At 36.8% G+C, this 18,193-nt stretch overlaps 1 protein-coding gene and 1 long non-coding RNA gene across 4 annotated transcripts in view; both read right to left on the minus strand.

Annotated features, from left to right (window-relative positions):
- Nucleotides 1-1,106: 1,106 nt before the first annotated feature.
- LOC117294268 lies at nt 1,107-6,754 on the minus strand. 2 transcript variants are annotated; one of them, XR_004519512.1, is made up of 7 exons: nt 6,725-6,754; nt 5,852-5,949; nt 4,858-4,958; nt 4,160-4,266; nt 3,316-3,418; nt 2,407-2,531; nt 1,107-1,373 (listed from the first exon to the last, which is right to left on the minus strand). It is a non-coding gene; the product is annotated as an uncharacterized LOC117294268 (long non-coding RNA). The 2 variants fall into 2 exon arrangements; XR_004519513.1 differs by having other exon boundaries at nt 5,852-5,944; nt 6,725-6,745.
- Nucleotides 6,755-8,832: 2,078 nt separating this feature from the next.
- The window catches only part of LOC117294445, a 109,788-nt gene continuing 100,427 nt past the window's right edge, over nt 8,833-18,193 (minus strand). Inside the window, exons 18-22 of one of the 2 annotated variants that reach the window (XM_033776847.1) lie at nt 17,777-17,951; nt 16,504-17,116; nt 15,815-15,832; nt 14,240-14,311; nt 8,833-13,374 (exon numbers count right to left, since the gene is read on the minus strand). In XM_033776847.1, the coding sequence (XP_033632738.1) occupies nt 13,245-13,374; nt 14,240-14,311; nt 15,815-15,832; nt 16,504-17,116; nt 17,777-17,951 (1,008 nt within the window). In that variant the 3' untranslated portion in view covers nt 8,833-13,244. The remainder of the gene's footprint in view (nt 13,375-14,239; nt 14,312-15,814; nt 15,833-16,503; nt 17,117-17,776; nt 17,952-18,193) is intronic. The other variant, XM_033776848.1, reaches the window with a different exon arrangement.

Below are 18,193 nucleotides of genomic sequence, written 5' to 3' on the forward strand. Positions count from 1 at the left end.
GCTCAGTGCCTTAAAATTAAGTGCACTATGCAAGGAAGTTATATTAATTAGATAAGATACATTTAATCAATGATCTCCAATTTCGAATACACACAACTTGTGTTTGCTTGTAAATGGTGAGCTTACTTTTTACAATAACATTACTGAGATGTAATATTGCATCAGGGATTTACTTAACATCAAATAAACTGCCTTAAATCTTACAAATGAAGTCAATAAGTTGTTTATCCACGATTACTTGATGTTTTGAATGCCTCGACGGCAGTGGACACTATTGGTAATTAATCAAAAATATTAATAACATAAAACCTTACTTGATAAAGAGTGATGGGGAGCTGTTGATAATATAAAACAATGATGAAGTAACGTAGTTTTCCAAAAAAAGGAGTAATTTTCCATGAAGTTGATTTAAAGACTCCAGAATTAGATTTTGAGGTCTCGAAATCAAGGGTCTGAAAGCACACAACTTTGTGTGACCAGGGTGTTTTGTCTTTCCTTATTTTCTCGCAACTTCAACGAACAATTGAGCTCAAATTTTCACAGGTTTGTTACTTTATGCAGAAGACTGGTCTTTGACAATTACCAATAGTGTCTACTGTCTTTAAGTGAGAAGACTGGTCTTTGACATTACAGACTATCACCAATAGTGTCCAGTATATTTAAAAACATTTCCATTATAGATTTCTTCCTCAAAATGCCTTCAAGACTACAGTGCTATGACAAGTTACAGAAAGGTATAGAGGTAAAATATGAGGCAAATTGCAAAAGGGAAAGGTCAAATGACTAGGCCCTCCTGGTGGTATCAATTTACCCTTGCAAGGTTAATCTCAAGAACCATAAATGTGACTTGATTTCTTAAATAAACTTGTTTGTTTTACTTACAACTTTTGATTAAAACTTACCAACAATTTATCTTTCAAATATGATATGAAATTTTTGAGGTTTTTTGAGAGAGACATGAGAAGTTCAGCATGGCTCTTTGGTTCGTCAGATTCTTAATACTTATATAATTAGTGTTACACAAAACTGTTGCATTTCCAACTTCAACTGATCTACAATACATCCACGTGCCAAATTAATTATATAAGTGAGTTGTTAATCAAAAACATGTTTCCTATCTTTTAAATCTGTAATCAATCTGTAGGGACGAACCACGCAAAATGGGTTAGACTGGTGTCAGCATAAAATCCCCATCAATGTTGTGGCATGTGAGGTATTCTGTTTGTATAAGTGCTGCAAAAACAGACCACTTTTGATGTTAGTGTAAAACACCGACGGGGATTTGTATACCTCTGTCCCGTTGTTTGAAACTTAGTGGGCACTGTTGCAGGTCTTGGGAATCGACAGGTAGATATCATCTGCAGATGGCACACCTGTAAATGCAGACAAATAAAATCAATTAAACATTAAGTCATACAAAATCTATTATTTGATCAAGTAATATCCACAAGGGAAACTGACAGGGTAAATTTGTACTAGTTTTGGGTTAAAGGGAGGGTGCATGTTTGGTAGTTGTCAAAGACCAGTATTCTCACTTGGTGTATCCCAACATAAACATAAAACAACAGAGCCTGTGAAAATTTGGACTCAAATGGTCATTGAAGATTAAAGAAATTATGAAAGGAAGAACACCATTGTTGTACAAAATAGTGTGCTTTCAGATAGGAATTAAAGACTTGCTAGAAGTCTTTTATTATTTTAGTGAGAAATTACCTCTTTCTCAAAAACTACGTTACTTCAGAGGGAGTCGTTTCCCGCAATGTTTTATACTACCAACAGCTCTCCAATGCTCGTTACCAAGTCAGTTTTTAAGTTAATATTTGTTTTGAGTAATTACCAAACGTGTACCTTCCCTTTAAACAAAGGACAATTGACTAGAGCGGGACTTGAAAATGCAGATGCTCCACCATTTTAAATATACATGTAGCGCCAAAAAACATTTTTAAAATGCTCCACGAAAAGTAAAATCATGAAAATGTCAAAAATAGTATCTACAAATGTGATCATTAAAACAATAAAGGTAAAAGTGGAAGATAATATAAAAGCAATCAATCACAACAGTAAAAAGCATGTAAAATATAAAGATCTTGAAAAAGTTACCATAAGATCCACAACAGACAAATATTTAAAATTAAACCAGTCAAAAATGATAAAAGGAGAATGCACAAAAAACCAAAACCATTAGAACAACCGGATAAAAACATATAATGCAGTAAAACAGCAGGGCAATGGGACTCCACACTACCATTTTTGTGTGTGATACAGTAGAAATCCTATATTCAGAAATATTTTCTTTGGCCCTCACTTGCCCTTCCTCAACCCCAACTCTTGAGTCTGGCACTGCCACTTCCAGTAGGTAACATTACTAAGTGAAACTACTGCTTCAATATTCAGAGTTTCCCTTACCTTGTATCAAGGAGAGAGCAGTTCATTTCCCAGACTTGTTGTACATTGTCAGGAAGCTCATCAACTGCAGGTCTCAGACATCTACTTGGTTGATGCAGAGACCTCTCTGGAAACGACAACCCTCACTGTATCATGCAGAGAAAGAACACATTAGAGTTAGTTAGCTTTACAAATATTAATGAATTATAAAACACAGGGGTAATAATTATAATAATAATTGTAAAAAAATGATATGGCACCAAATACATGGAAAGCAATGCTCAACAGGGTATAATACAGAGAAAAAAAAATTTAAAAAAAATCCCTAAACAGATAACAGAAAAACAACAAGGTATAAAAAAATAAGTTTAAAATAAGCCAAAAATTTCAAGCAAAAAATTACTGCTCTAGAATTGCAAGGGTAGTAGGTTCTAATCCCACCCGAGTAACATGCCTGTGATATTTTTTCACAGGCCTTGGGGGAAAGTACTGAGTGTACAGTGCTAACACATCGGTGTATTGGTCAAAATCCAAATCAACAAAAAATTTCAAGCAATTTAGATAGAAATAAACAATATATATAGGGGCCTACAATACAATTATTCAAACATTTTAAATGCAAAGGGAGGGTAAACACAGACCAGCTGTGACCACAATAAAATCTTAAAAAGAGACATACACCAAAACTTAACTCAAGAAAAAAAAATTAAAGAATGATATGGGTAGTTTGAGATTATCCTTTTCCCCGTCATTAATTATTGGTCGCACTTGCGGTTACACAATGTGATGAATCTCTAAATGAGTTAGGGTGGTTAACACTGGGAAACAACCTAGATAAACATGTTGTATATTTTCCTCAAAGCCTAGTATAATCAAACAGTACAAAACCTCTAGATGCGTCTCAAATTAATGGGTGGTTCATAAATTTACCTTCTGTTGCGAAAGACATGATTGAATCCTAAGCTGGGCTGCGTTCCCATCGTGCTCCTACTTCTTGAGAAGTTGACTTCATCTGACAATGGTGTGTCTGCAGCTAGCATAATGAGAAAAAAATATAAACAATATTCTGTGAAAGAGATGTCACCACCAATACGACATTCAAGGCAGTGTTATACACATTCAATTCAATTTCAATTCAAAATTTTACCACGGAGGTAATGTTCTTTGCATACATGCAATACACGGAAAATTACACACAATCATAATCATTTACTACTGAAAATAAATTGGATAAATTACTCAATAAACTACATAATAAACGACAATGGAATCAAATGACCAATTGAACAACATCTTAGCAGAAAGACATGTTAACACGCACATGCATTACATTGTGTAACCTGAAAACATCAACTGAGAGAGTTGTCATTTGATGCATGAGCTGATATTACTGTTATCAAACAAAACATGATCACAGCAATATTGACAACACTCTATTTGTTTAAAATCGACTCTTAACAAAGATTTTCCAACTTTCCAAATTCCTTTTTCAAGATGTATTAGTTTAAGTCTTCTTTTTTGAAGTGTGCCTGCCTTGTGGAACTCATTGTCCATCGACATTCATTGCTTTAATATTGTTTTGATCCAACTCGAACAAATCAAAATTGTTAATTGTTTAGGTATTTTGGTTTAAGATTTTTTTATATTCTCCCCAGTGTAGTCTCCTTTATCAATTTTTGTGTTTCTCTTTTGTATGTCATTTTATGGAATTTGTGGAGAGGAATAAAATAACAATAACAATGCTTCTCAAACCAATGGTTGTTCATATATTTACCTGCTATTAGAAGACATAATTGAATCTTGAAACTTGGCTGTATTCCCATCATGCATCTACTTCTGAAGAGGTTCACTTCATCGGACAATGGTGGGTCTGCATCTAGCCTGAAACAAAATAAAAACAATATTCTGTGACAGGGGTGTGTCCACCATTAAAGTATTTTAAGGCGTTGGAATAAAGAGAAACAGTAAGGTGTGGGATTTGCTTAGAAGGCACTACTATGCAAAGCATCAAAGTATATGCAAGAAGCAAGATGGCGCAATTTGCTTTCAAAAACATAATCTTTCTTTCACAAACAAACAGGACCCACAGCTATGTCTCTTCCAGAGGATGAAGCAAAAGTACTTTGCTCAGAAGGCACACGTGCAATACATAGGGTTATACCCAGTGGTAAATGGTTAACAAGTAACATACATATATAAGGCATTTGTAGAGCGTCACTACGTCAAGAACGCAGCGCATTAGATAGGGTACAAATAATGTTTGATACACGTATTGAATGTTCAAAGAGTCAGATTTCCTGATTAGGGTGTGTGGAGCTAAATGAAAGAATGTGCGACTTGAAGCAGACTTTAGAAGCTTAATTGAGTTTGGTTCCATGAGATTCCATGTTAACATATTTTCCTCAAAGCCTAGTGTCATCATACTGCCTAACATCTCTTGATGTATCTCAAATTCTAGGTTTATAAACTTACCTGTTGATGGAAAAGACATCATCATTGAATCTTGAAGCTGGGCTGCATTCCAATCATGCATCTACTTCTGAAGAGGTAGACTTCATCTGACGATAGAGTGTCTGCAGATGGGAATGGAATAAACATTATTCTGTGAAAAGGGGTGTGTTTTTGGTTTTCTTTATTGTGCTGCAATGACATAACAATGTTTCAACCGAAAGAGGGCAAAATACAGGTTGACACACAGTTAAGATCAATCGTAACTCTTTGTGAAATCGACCCCGGTGTATTACTTGGCAGGGAGTCAGTGACAATTTAACTCTCCTTTGGAAGGGGGGGGGGGGGGCAGCGGGGGGAGAATATGTATCTATAATAAAACATTGATGCGGATTTTCTATAAACTTTACAACTATTATTTGATGCAAAATTTAAAAGGGAAAATGTTGTCTCCTATTTTTAGGAATTTTTGTGTGATCCTCAATTTTAGACCTTTGAGTCGTTGCAACTAAAAATTATAAGAAATTGATAAGCTGTCACCATTATGCATGTACATGGTTAAGACGGAGCCTATTAATTATCACCAAACTAATGCTCATAAATTTACCTCCTGTTGAAGCAGTCATTGAATTTAATAACTTTTTAAGAGCATTTATTTTATTGTTTAAAAATATTTCAGAATTTCCAGCGACAAGAAGTTAGCTCCGGCAAGAATTCAGTTTCCTCAGACTACAGCCTATTTTATTATCATCAAACTGGATGTCACAAAATCTCTTGATGCATCTCAAACTACTAATAGACCCTTCCAATGAAATATGTAAATTGCACATAGCGCGTGCGCACTAACGTTTTGGTTGGCAAAATGAGGGAACATCGCGTTGTTTTGTACAAGGCTAATTGCGCGTCTGCTTAGTGTACAAATCTATGGCGTTTGCCAACCAACAGGGTCTGTACGCATGCGTGAATGTGATTAGCATATTTCATGGGAAGGGTCCATTGCTTTAAATCTTAAATTTACCTTATGTTGGAGCAGTCATCATTGAATCTTAAAGCTTGGCTGCATTTCCACCACTGGAGAGGTTGACTTCATCTGACAATGGCGTTTCTGAAGCTAGCCTAAATGAAATGTAGAAAATACAAACAAAATTCTATGAAGGGAATATCTATGAAGGGAATATCTACTATTAAATTCATTTAATCATATCTACCAATCGACTCATACTCTTGAAATGAAAAAAAAGGTGAAATATTTGGATAATTTTCCGCACCTCGCCACCACTTTTTCAATAATTTTCACAAAAAGGGATATCTCGTTGAGGTAAATTAGATACTATATTATTTCATATCGAATTAAAAAGTGGTGGCGCCATACGGAAACCTTTCCAAATATTTGAAGGAACAATTGTGAATGTGAAGCATCATCCAATTAGGGAAGTGGAACTATTTCTACCTCTATGTATGGTGCAAATAACCCACTGACTGATGTGAGAAGTAATTTAATTATCCTTATGAAGTGGTCATTTGCTAGTTGCAATAACGTAACCCTCCTCCCTCCGGCCTGGCGGCCGTCGGGAGGAGGGTTACGTTATCGCAACTAGTCATTTGCAAACTTGAACGTAAAAAGTCATCCGGAACTGGCCAACGAACTAAATCAACGACTGCTTTAAAATGTGCAAACACTGCTAGTTCGGTCACCTGGCGCTGTAGCGAGTGCACACGGCGGTATGATCAGCAGCGATCACATCAGCAAAGTACGAATGTGTGCGTACTGTTGTCATGGGTGTGTGAAGGTGATTGTGAACATGGTGAAGGGGAAAAGTGTAAAATTTCTGCCACCATTTTCACCCAAACCTTCGTTATCTTCCATTTCAAATCAAAACCAGCAACATACCATTACACTTTTCTTGAAGATGTATCCTTGGATAACTTTCCGTATGGCGCCACCACTTTTTCACTCATATTTACAGAAAGGGATATCTCATTGAGGTAAATTAAATACTATATTATTTTATATCGAATGAAAAAGTGGTGGCGCCATACGGAAACTTTTCCGTATCCTTGATGGCCCTTGAAAAACTGAAATTGTCGGAGAATAACTTTAGCAAAAGGCACTTGACTCCTTACTTTGACGCCATCCAGTTGCCTTTTAAAAATGGCGGGTTTGTCGATGACGTTTCTCCTACGTCATGCAGAAACTGCCTGTATCACACGTGTCACGTGATCTTGCAAGGCTTTCCCATAGAAAGATTGAGCAAAAGACTACGTTGCGACGCTTTGTGCATTCCTATACCGGCGTTACTGGAAACTTAGTCTCATCTCAAAACAGCACTAACAATCGCTGTAGTGTAAACATTCACAACTGTAATGCCTACTGAGGGCGCTATTCAACTTTAACGGTGCCGAATTGTTTAGATTTTCTCCAGTGTCAATTAATTTGCACAGTAGTTTACTTAGGCAAAACTAGGCTATGCCAAGTTTTGTACACAGTACTGTTTAGGGGATAAATGTGTTAATAATTACAACGATTTTTAGGGACTCTCACTATTCAAGCTTTCTTGCGTCGTGTGTGTGAACAAAATGAACCTTCCACAACTCGCCCACTGTGCCCATTATTCAACCCGCAGCGAGGGTTTTGTACTGAATGTAAACTGCAAAATGTTGGCTTGAGAAAAAGACTACGTTGCGCCGCTTTGTGCATTCAAATACCGGCGTTACTGGAAACTTAGTCTCATCTCAAAACAGCACTAACAATCGCTTTAGTGTAAACCAAATACATTCACAAAACTGCAATGCCTACTGAGGGCGCTATTCAACTTTAACGGTGCCGAATTGTTTAGATTTCCTTCAGTGCGAATTAATATGCACAATAATTTACTTAGGCAAAACTAGGCTATGCCAAGTTTTGGTACAAAGTATAGTTTAGGGGATAAATGTGTTAATAATTACAACGATTTTTAGGGACTCTCACTATTCAAGCTTTCTCGCGTCGTGTGTGTGAACAAAATGAACCTTCCACAACTCACCCATTATTCAACCCGCAGCGAGGGTTTTGAACGGCATGTAAACTGCAAAATGTTGGCTTGAAGAAAAGACTACGTTGCGACGCTTTGTGCATTCATATACCGGCGTTACTGGAAACTTAGTCTCATCTCAAAACAGCACTAACAATCGCTGTAGTGTAAACCAAATACATTCACAACTTCAATGCCCACCGAGGGCGCTATTCAACTTTAATGGTGCCGAAGGTCCGAAATATTTAGATTTACTTGAAAGGCCCATCGTTTGATTGAGGGTGCTAACTATCAAACTTTAAGAATTATTTAGATTTTCTGAAACCAAGAGAGGGGTAATAATAGAAGGAAGGGCACTTTGTCATGTTTGTTGATACTTGTGGTCAATTATTTAGACATTCTTCGACGCCTAGTTTATGTACAAAGTAAGGTTTGAAGAGAAAATTGTTGACAAATTAACAATATTTATAAGGACTTTTTTTTTGGGGGGGGGGCAGGGTTGATGGGCACCAGTTAACACACACAGCTTTTCAGAAAAATAACTTGAACTTTTTGTAATTCTTATTGACATTTTTGGTGGGGGTTCAATAAATGCAACCGCTACAGAGGCTTTCTTGTGCAGAGATGTGCATATTAAATACATCTTTCCTTTGTTGATGAATGTCAAAAAACACCATTGCATTATATTTTTGGTAATAATATAAGCTCTTCAGTATAAAGTCAAAAGGGGGGTGGGTATCCGGCCTCAAAAAGGTTAGCTAATTAGGGGAACATCAATTACCCACAAACTCAAATAATTCTAGACATTAGCTTGCCATTTCAAGAAGTCACTATGATGTAAGAATTGTTGGGAGATGCACAGAAAATAATGTTTAATGTGATATATGATGTTATATGGCACTTCAGAGATGTGCGTATACATAAGGCTCTGAGTGATGTGGTCCTTTAGACTAGAATATACAAAATTACCAAACAGAATGCCAAGAAATTACCGAAAAATTCCTATCTTTAATATCGTTCGCCACATTATGAGAGTATCTTTACACACAAACAATTGGCAAAAGAAATAACAACAATTTATAGAACTCAATCACACTGACATAGGACAAACTACATTTTATATAAACTGTTTAGGAGAACAAAAATAAGTATTCGTATTTTGCTAGTAAAGATTGAAACTGACGGATAAAAAATAAAAAATTCTCAGAGGTTTACCAAGATCTTGTTTTACTTCAATCCATAACATTGAAAAACAGTTGAAATACTGCATTTCATTTCCATAAAAAGTCTCAGTGCTTCCCTTCAAGCAACTGGTTTTGAAATAACATTACATTTAAAAAGTCTGCTACATATTTTAGTTTAAAAAAAAAGTAGAATTGTTAAAATAATCAATGTGACTTAGTTGGTGAGAAACAGCACAATAAATCATGAAGAAAATAACTTTCATTTAAAAACAAACTCACAACAAAACAAAAATCATGAAAACCATAAAATTATCCACCCCCCCCCCCCAAAAAAAAAAAAAATCCTTCTTTGGCCTCCAGTAGCGTCCCCTTGTGATAGAGGATACTCAGCTCATAAATATAAGGAAGGAGGTTGTAAAACCATGGAGGTTCCTCAATGGTAAAACTGTCACTATGTTTTTGTTTTTAGAAACACAACCTTGAGCTATAAACCTATTCATGTTTATATTAAAAATGAAATAAAAAAATTAAAAAACGGGTTTAGTGAGCAACATAGGGGTACAGATTAAAAACTGGTGGGCAAAAAAAATTAGCACCAAATAAGCAGATAACCAACTGTAGCACAATATTTATGGTAATCGTATTCTGGTAAGCGTAATTTTGTTTTGCTAAGCATCTTTTTGTGTGTAACTAGCACTTTGAAAATGTGCCCTGGTTTAATCCCATACTGGAAGTGCAGTTAGTTTCAAAATAACTGGCTGACATCTTTGATTTAAAACAATAGAAACGTGCACGCATGTAAGCACTTTTACTGTCACAGAGTGAAATAAGTTCGCGAAATTACTCCAGATCTTATGGTACTAGAGTAACATAATATAATTTGTGTATGGCCAGAGTGCATGAATAGTACTTTAAATTTGTTCTTGTAAGATAACTAGTTTTTATGTTGAGTGGCCAAACCGCGCCCAAAATTCCTTAAACTTGGTGAGCCATCTTATTTTATGCAAAGAAGTAATGTGACTTCAACTTCGGTTTTGATTGGTAAGTTATGGGTTATTTTTGAACACTGAATATTCATGAGCAGGCTTGAGCAGGCATGGATAAAAAGTTAAGGGGAATACAAATAAAATTCCTCAGATTCTTTTCTGGTATGGGAGGGTGTGTAGACCCTATGGGAAAAGGGTATAATTTGTTGGCATTCGACATCAGAGCTTCTTGAGGAGAGGGTGTGAATCCAGCCTCAAAGATTTAAATTGCGAGCCTTAGGAGAAAGGGCAAAGCCAGCCTTTGGCAGTGAGAACCAGTGAGAGTTCAACCAACAATGATTTGATTGAAGTGTGTCTCTTGCTGATAAATATTTTATATGTAGCGATTGGTATTGAGCAGAACTTCAAGAAAGCCAGGATTCTCACCGCGAGTGAATATACTACGTACTTGGATGTGAAGGACAGGACACCCCCCCCCCCTTATCAAGACAGAGAGTCACAAAGTAATGTTAAAGGGACATGTACCTTGTAAATATTGTAGAAGCTAATAATATGTAAATAGATGGATAACTTTCCGTATGGCGCCACCACTTTTTCACTCATTTTTACAAAAAGGGATATCTCATTGAGGTAAATTAGACACTATATTATTTCATATCGAATGAAAAAGTGGTGGGGCCATACGGAAACTTTTCCAAATAGATTTGTAGGGTTTGTAGATTTGTAATAAATTTTACGACCTCGCCACCAACTTCCGGCCGTTTTAAAAATATGTGTGCGTGTGGGGGTGTGTGGGTGTGTGTGTCAAGGGGCCGGGTGTAATCCTGAAGGTCTATACTTGGGTGGAGTCCTGGGTCTGTGACAGTTACCGGTAAGCTAATTCTGGTAAGCATAATTCGTTTGTGCTTAGCTACTTTTAAGATTTTCTTTCTTTCTGCATTTGGTTCCTAGTAGTGAGTCATCCCACTACAAGGAGGTTCATATCTTTGTTAGAATTTGTTAGATTTTGTTTTACTTCCCATTTCTTTGACTTTTTAAAGTTAAAAACATTTTACACGATATCAGCACGCATTGTGACCTAAAGATAAAACAATTTAAAAATAGAAGGAAATTCCCTTAGTATGAAACGTTGTAAAGTAAGCTCTGCCCAATCAGCAAAGTGTATTGCACGCTCACAAAAAATCCTACAAATACAAGCACCAACTTCAAAATAAACGTGGAAGGGACCAAAATTGGAGCACACCAAAATCAATGGTAGTTATTAATAATAACTGATTAATATAAAGGGGGATTTAGACTTGAACACAAAAATCATTGAGCTTGTATGATATACAGCATAAAATTATGTTTAAATAAAGATATGGATAATTCTTTACTTTGTCAAACTGGTGGGATACAGCTTATTTTTGTTCTGCCTTTTATTTTTCGGTGTAAATGAAAACTTAAAATCGGTTCTTTGTTTTCTACTGCATAAGTTGGAAATTCGATGGTGATTTAACAAGGAGGAAAAACTCTATGATGGTTTATAAAGGTCCATATTTATAAAGCTATGAGTACTACAAAATAACCAACCAAATAATTGGTGGGTCTGAACTAAAGAATATTCAAAAATATATTTCTTGCCAAAACGAAATTAGAAAAATAAAAACATAGTCATTACAGCACTCTTTAAATCACAATGTGTAACCACAAAATAATGACAGGGAGCAGCCATTTGGTTATGCAAGAAACCAGTATAACGTAACTAAATATTTGAATGACAAAAAAAGGAAGTAACACATATCTCATTTAGCTTTTAAATAGTATGGTTCTTTGAAGAACTTGTGTGACCTCAAGTTCAAAATGTTAAGGGTTCGTAGAACCACAATATACTTAAATATATTATTTCTGCTTACTTTTAAGAAGTTTTGATAAAGAAGTGACCAGATTAAAGGCATAGTGGATGTACAACAGAAGAACCACAAAATATCTGTTGATCTTATGTATGTATCTGATATTTGTAAAATATTTTAACTCTGAAAGGAACTGTGGTATAGCAACTCAATGATATCATCACCAAATACAAATCACTTGAGCTGCCAAAATGCTATACTTGGAACCACTCTTTCAAGACTAAACTATTTTAGTATTTCCAAGTATACCTCTCCAGACATCAAAGTGTACACTTATTGCAAGCAAACCACCTGGCGATGCTAATAAATATATTTTTTATTTTTATCACAGTCCTTGAGGGAATTAAGCAGGTTAACACCAGTCCTTGAGGGAATTAAGCAGGTTAACGCTGCGATAATAACACAGTGTACCATCCTTATATACATTACTGGTCAAATGTGGGTCTGGACACGTTCGAGTATTTGGATCTCGGGTTACAAATGTGACTTTATACAAACATTACACCAAAATAGTCTCAGATACAATTTTGTAATAAATACACAACTGTTGTCGTGTACTTGTGCACCTTGGAAGTAGTAGAAATTAAACACTTAAGATTCCAATAAATTTGTAGAAGTCAATTGGCACATTCTTTTTGACACTTTGATGGTATTCATTTTACAATACAATTGCTACAAAATTAAACTGATATTAAAACAAAAATAAAATAATAGTAGTTATCATCAGAATTTGGTGGGAAAATTAAAGTGCATAACAATCATCTGTGTAACGTCAAACAAAAATTCAAATAATTTCATTTGTGGGTTAAATGTTAAGCTCTGATAAATGTAAGTAGCTTTCGTTGAAGACTTAACTAAGCACTATTTGCCTTGGTGACCTTTTCGTTGTCTGTAAGTAGATTTGAGACTGGTTTCCTCAGAGTAGAGATCTAGTAACCCAGTCTCGTTTATTATTAAGTTAACACCTTAATTACCTTTACAAAACTCATTGCATTTAGTATACCTCTCGTTTAACAAAAGGCTTTCTTGAAACATTATATAAGACTTCTATGGCAATTTCATTTATTAAAAAAAAAAAAAAACACCCACAAATCTAGGGACTCTAAAAATCTGTTCATATATTAATTTGTTGATGCATTTGTTTTCAAAAATATGGAATGCAGCTTTGAGAAAATGAGTTATAGCAACTGGGAAATTGCATCTCACGATTTTTGTTGCACGTGACGTCAAATGAGGCAATTACAACGAGTACAAAACCTGCTGTACAAGGAGGCCATGGTGGTGTTGGAAAGGACGGGTGGGGTCAAAAGGTCAAGGGGGGGGGGTCTACCTCGTGTACTAGCTGGCTACTGTCATGGTGAATATGAGATAAATACTGAATTGAATTAGCGTGATGACTATTAGGAATGTGCCGAAGGATTTGATACCGCCGCTCCCTCGCTTGACGACATGTAGAGGAACTAAAACCCTGGAGACAAAGAAGGGAAGAAATAAAACAAAGATTTGTAAAGAACTTTTAGCTCTTTAAAACAAGGTAAAATGTACGTCTAACACATTTTTTTTAAGTAAGGTAAGTTTGTCTCTTTATCAAAAAAAGAGTAAATTCCAAATTCCAATGTTTATGTAGAGTGGGTTTTTTTTTAAGTTTGAGGAATTCAGCTGATCCGAGGAAAAGTTGCATCTGTGATAAAAAGTCTGACGTTAACACTACCCTTGTACAGAGCAGTGATTTGAGAGAGTTGCAACATGGAGGGACCAGTTTTTCCAAATGTACTCCATTAGGGGATATATAGTTGTCTTATACAGGTAGCGAGTAGCATCAGGAGGTAAGAACTGCTGAAATTGATAAAGACAACCAACTCGCATGGAAGCACTCTTTGCAAGGCCTGAGATATACCTCTCCAAACTGGAGTTAGTGAAAGGCTGAAACGCCATCCCATCTGTGACAACAGTACTCCATAAGGGGATGTATAGTTGTCCTATACAGGTAGGAGGAAAATGAGCTACCCAGACACCATCACCAGAGACACTAATCTCAGTCCAAACGAGACCAAACAACTCATGAGGGACAAAGCAACCTGGCAACACTTCATCAAAGCTGCTTCTACTATTCTCTCCAAGAACGAAGGATGATGATGATAATACAGGTAGAGAGAAGCATCAGAAGGTAAGAACTTTCAAGCTCAAATTCACAAGGGGTTATTTCAAAGGATTCTATCCACATAAGTTAAACTCATTCCAAATCTACTGACGAAGAGAATTTGAAATGCTCAAAAACTTATTGTCAAGTTTTTTTAGGTTCCGTGGCTTCAGATATTGTACAGAGCACTTACCCTTTTATAAAAACAAAAATAAATGCAGATATAACAAGGAACTCCAAAAATGTAACTGCAGGTGACTGTTTTCTGAAATGACAAAAGTGATAATTAAGAAGTTATTATAATGATTATTATTGTTCTATAATTCTGTTAACGAAACCATGTATGTAAATTTGGTTACTTAATCACTGCAAGCCTGAGGAAACCTGTCAACAGGTAGGGTGCCTTATTGCTATGTGAACCAAAAACCCTGGGGTTAACCCCCACTCTTCCATGAAAAGTGTTCTTGATTCTTTTACGTGTACTACCAGTCATGGTACATGTGGGCCTACAGTTTGAATGTCCCATGCAAAGGACAATTATGGTTAAGAATCAAGAATGAGACTCAAACCACACCCAGCTGATCAGATACACAATGTACACCACAGCTTGAGTCTGGTAGTCTTAAACCTTTGGATTGATTAAGTTAACAACTTGAGAAAGTATGCATTCAACATTTAAAAACCGGGCAACCCCAAAACCATGGATGTCAACTAAAATTGACCTGTGCCCAAATTAATTGCTTTATTTGGGGGGGGGGGGGGGAAATAAAAATAGTTGGGGTACTTGATAGAAGATGCAACAAGAAAAGGAAATGAAAATCATATTAAGAATATTGTGCTAGCAAACACATTCCATTATGTGCCTGAATTTAAACAGTGTGTGTTGAACATGCAAGGGTATGTGCATGGACAAAAAAGGTCAACAATTTATGCAATTAGTGGTGTGCTCTGCTTTGTGAAGCCGACCAGAAGCAACTTTACCCTGAAAAATTCACTGACTGAAACAACTTCCTAGAGCTCCTTAAAAACATGCCATTAATTGTGCATAACACTTCAGGGTTGGTTGTGGAGAGGAATTGGGAGGTCAAGGGTTAGCTTTGATTTGAGGTGCATCATGCTCTCGCTCCTCTCTTAATAATTATTAGCATAAAACCTTTCTTGGTGACAAATAATGGGGAGAGGTTGATGGTATAAAACATTGTGAGAAACGGCTCCCTCTAAAGTGTCATAGTTTTCAAGACAGAAGGAAGTTTCCACGAATTTGATTTCAAGACCACAGATTTAGAACTTGAGGTCTCGAAATCAACCATCTAAACACACACAACTTCGTGTGACAAGGATGTTTTTTTTTTCTTTCATTAATATCTCGCAACTTAGATGACCGATTGAGCTCAAATTTTCACAGGTTTGCTATTTTATGAATATGTTGAGATACACCAACTGTGAAGACTGGTCTTTGACAATTACCAATAGTGTCCACTGCCTTTAAGATTGTATTGTTTGTGTACAATTTTATGCGCTTTTGATTTTGTTACATTGCTATGCACTGTTTAATTCTCACAATTTTTCTTTTTCTACAACGAGAGTATGGAATAAACGTATTATTGAATTGAATCATGAGAGAAACAGTTCAGGTTGTCCTATAAAACAAGACAACAGGGTGAAGGGGGCAAGCCGATAGTGCAGGGCAAAACAAAGTAACAATTGTGAAGCATTCTCATCCAAACGTGCCAAAAAGCATAAATCATGACTAAGTAGCTCAACAAACCTTAGAAAAGTGGGTAATCTGAACAACGAGTGAGAGACACATGGAAGAAGGCGATGAAAAAACAAGAACAAGATCAACATATTGTAAAACATGACAGTGGCTTTGTGAAGTTTATACACAAACAAGTGAAGATGTTAAGGACAATGGATCTGCCATGCAAAAATTACAATGATTATTTTTGTAGCTAAGATATTCTGAAAAACTCAAAACTACCGTCCTGAGACTAGTCATGCTGTTGCTGTTACACATGGTTTAAGGGAATAATATTAATAAAGTACAGTTATATAGCGCATTATCTCTCATAAATGACACTCTTGGCGCCAAATTGTCAAATCTAGAGGGGATGCTTAATAATAAATGAACAGACTCTGAGATGCAGCCGTTTTGAAATTGCCATAAGTTATGACAAAACAGCATTCATTAAACACAACCAAGTGTTAAAAGGAAGGACCATTTTTGGTATCTGGATACGTACATTCATTCCAACACGACAGCTTTTGTTATATACAGGTAGGCCATATCCAAAATGGCGGCTACAGCTGTTGTTAAGGGTGTTGCTAAGGATGTCCGATGCTTCAATGCATGAAGACGTGAACATCCAGTCGTAGCTGTAGCCACCTAATCAGACACGCTCTTAACCAGACACAAAACTTCTCATTTCAAAGTTTTCAACGCAAAACCATACTCACTTAAAAATTGTACCGCTGTCTCCATGTTGTACGTGCAAGCTGAGATCATTTTTAATGTTTCTTCCTAGAATGTCTTTTCCATCCACAGATCGTAATTTTTTATTCACAGCTTGATCGGGGTTAATATGGGGCCTCATCACCCCTTCCCCCTCCTTAATATGAGCTCTAAGGCTCTTAACAGAGTCAACGTTTTGTTGTCCCTCCTGTGGGGGCGCTCTAATCCCATTAAGATGTCCGTGTCGTTTGTGCATCCCACGCATACCATCAATGTCTTCCCCTTGGGCGGCGAAGACCCGTTCCTGGTACGCTGCTCCGTCACCATCCCTGACATCGCTACTGTCGTCCGCCTGGTTCTTGTGGGGGATCTTCTCCAGGGAGTTACCGTCAGCGCCGACCTCCCGCTCACCATTCGCCTTATTGTAGTCCCCCTCCTTCCCGAACTGATCGAAGCGTTCGTTGACGGCGCCGACGTTGCTGTTGCCGGGGACTGCCACAATACCATTCCCGTGCTCGTTACTGTTCGGCGATCGATGAACTTGATAGTTGCCCTCTGAGATTTCAGACTCGGTCAGCTCTTTGATCTCTTCAGTCATCCAGATTCCATGAAGCTCATCTTAATAAATACAACAATAACAATTATTTTAAAAAATTATGTTATTTTACGGCTTCTGACTGGCACCCTGATATGGCTTCTGACTGAACAAGGATATTGACTATTAGGTAGACTACTAACACAGAGCCGGTAAGTTAATACCAAGGTCATTGGTTCAAACCCTGGTCCAGTCAATTTTTCTTTGTTTAAACCCAAACTGTGTACCCAGTCAGTTTTCCATGTGGTTTATTGAATTAGTACAAGCTGTTTGCCCCTGCTGTGGTCTCTTAAAGGGTTAGTAAAAAGGTACATAGAATTTAATAGGGAGACGCCAACATAGGGCTAGATAGCTCAGTTGCTAGAGCGTTGGCACGTTAATCCACAGGACGTTGGTACAAATCCAGCTCTAGTCAAGTGTTCTTGGTTCAAATATTTAATAAATAGAATAAATTTTAAGAATAAACTAATCAGATGTCTATCACAGCAAATTTGACATCTTAAATCATTTCAATAAATAAGTGGATAAAAGCTGGTATCATCTTTGTTTTTTAATTATTAAGAAGCTGACAAATAAAAACCACCACCGTTTGGGAGTAAGACCCCACCCTCGCTCTTAGAAAACTGTAATAACTGGACCTAACTGAACCTGTTAAACAAAAAGTTAAACCAAAGAAACTTCACCTTTTGATTCCTGATTCTTGAAGTCCAACCATCCTTGTGGTCTGGCCTCTCTCAATACAAGCTGTACTGTGTATGGGAATGGTTCCTTGACTCCTCGCTGGAAGAGAACCAGCGTCCACAGGCCAGGCTCTAATGGGCCACAGTTGAGGGTGTTCATGTAGCGCAGGGTATCTGACTAATGGTGGAACAAGAATCAAATAAAGAAGGGAAAAATAAAATGAGTAGTCTATTCCATAGTCCATGGTCCATTTTTCCCAAATGGCACTGCTCGCTCTTTCTCAACTTCCTGGGGCGTATACAGCCCGAGTGGCCGTGCACCCAGAAGGCTTTTTAAAGACATGATATCAACCTCTACCCTCACAGGTACCCATTCAATCCCCTGGTTGCAGAGAAGCATGATTCAGAGACTTTGGACGC

This window comes from Asterias rubens, chromosome 9 (genome assembly GCF_902459465.1).
Source record: "Asterias rubens chromosome 9, eAstRub1.3, whole genome shotgun sequence".
Lineage (NCBI taxonomy): Eukaryota > Metazoa > Echinodermata > Asteroidea > Forcipulatida > Asteriidae > Asterias > Asterias rubens.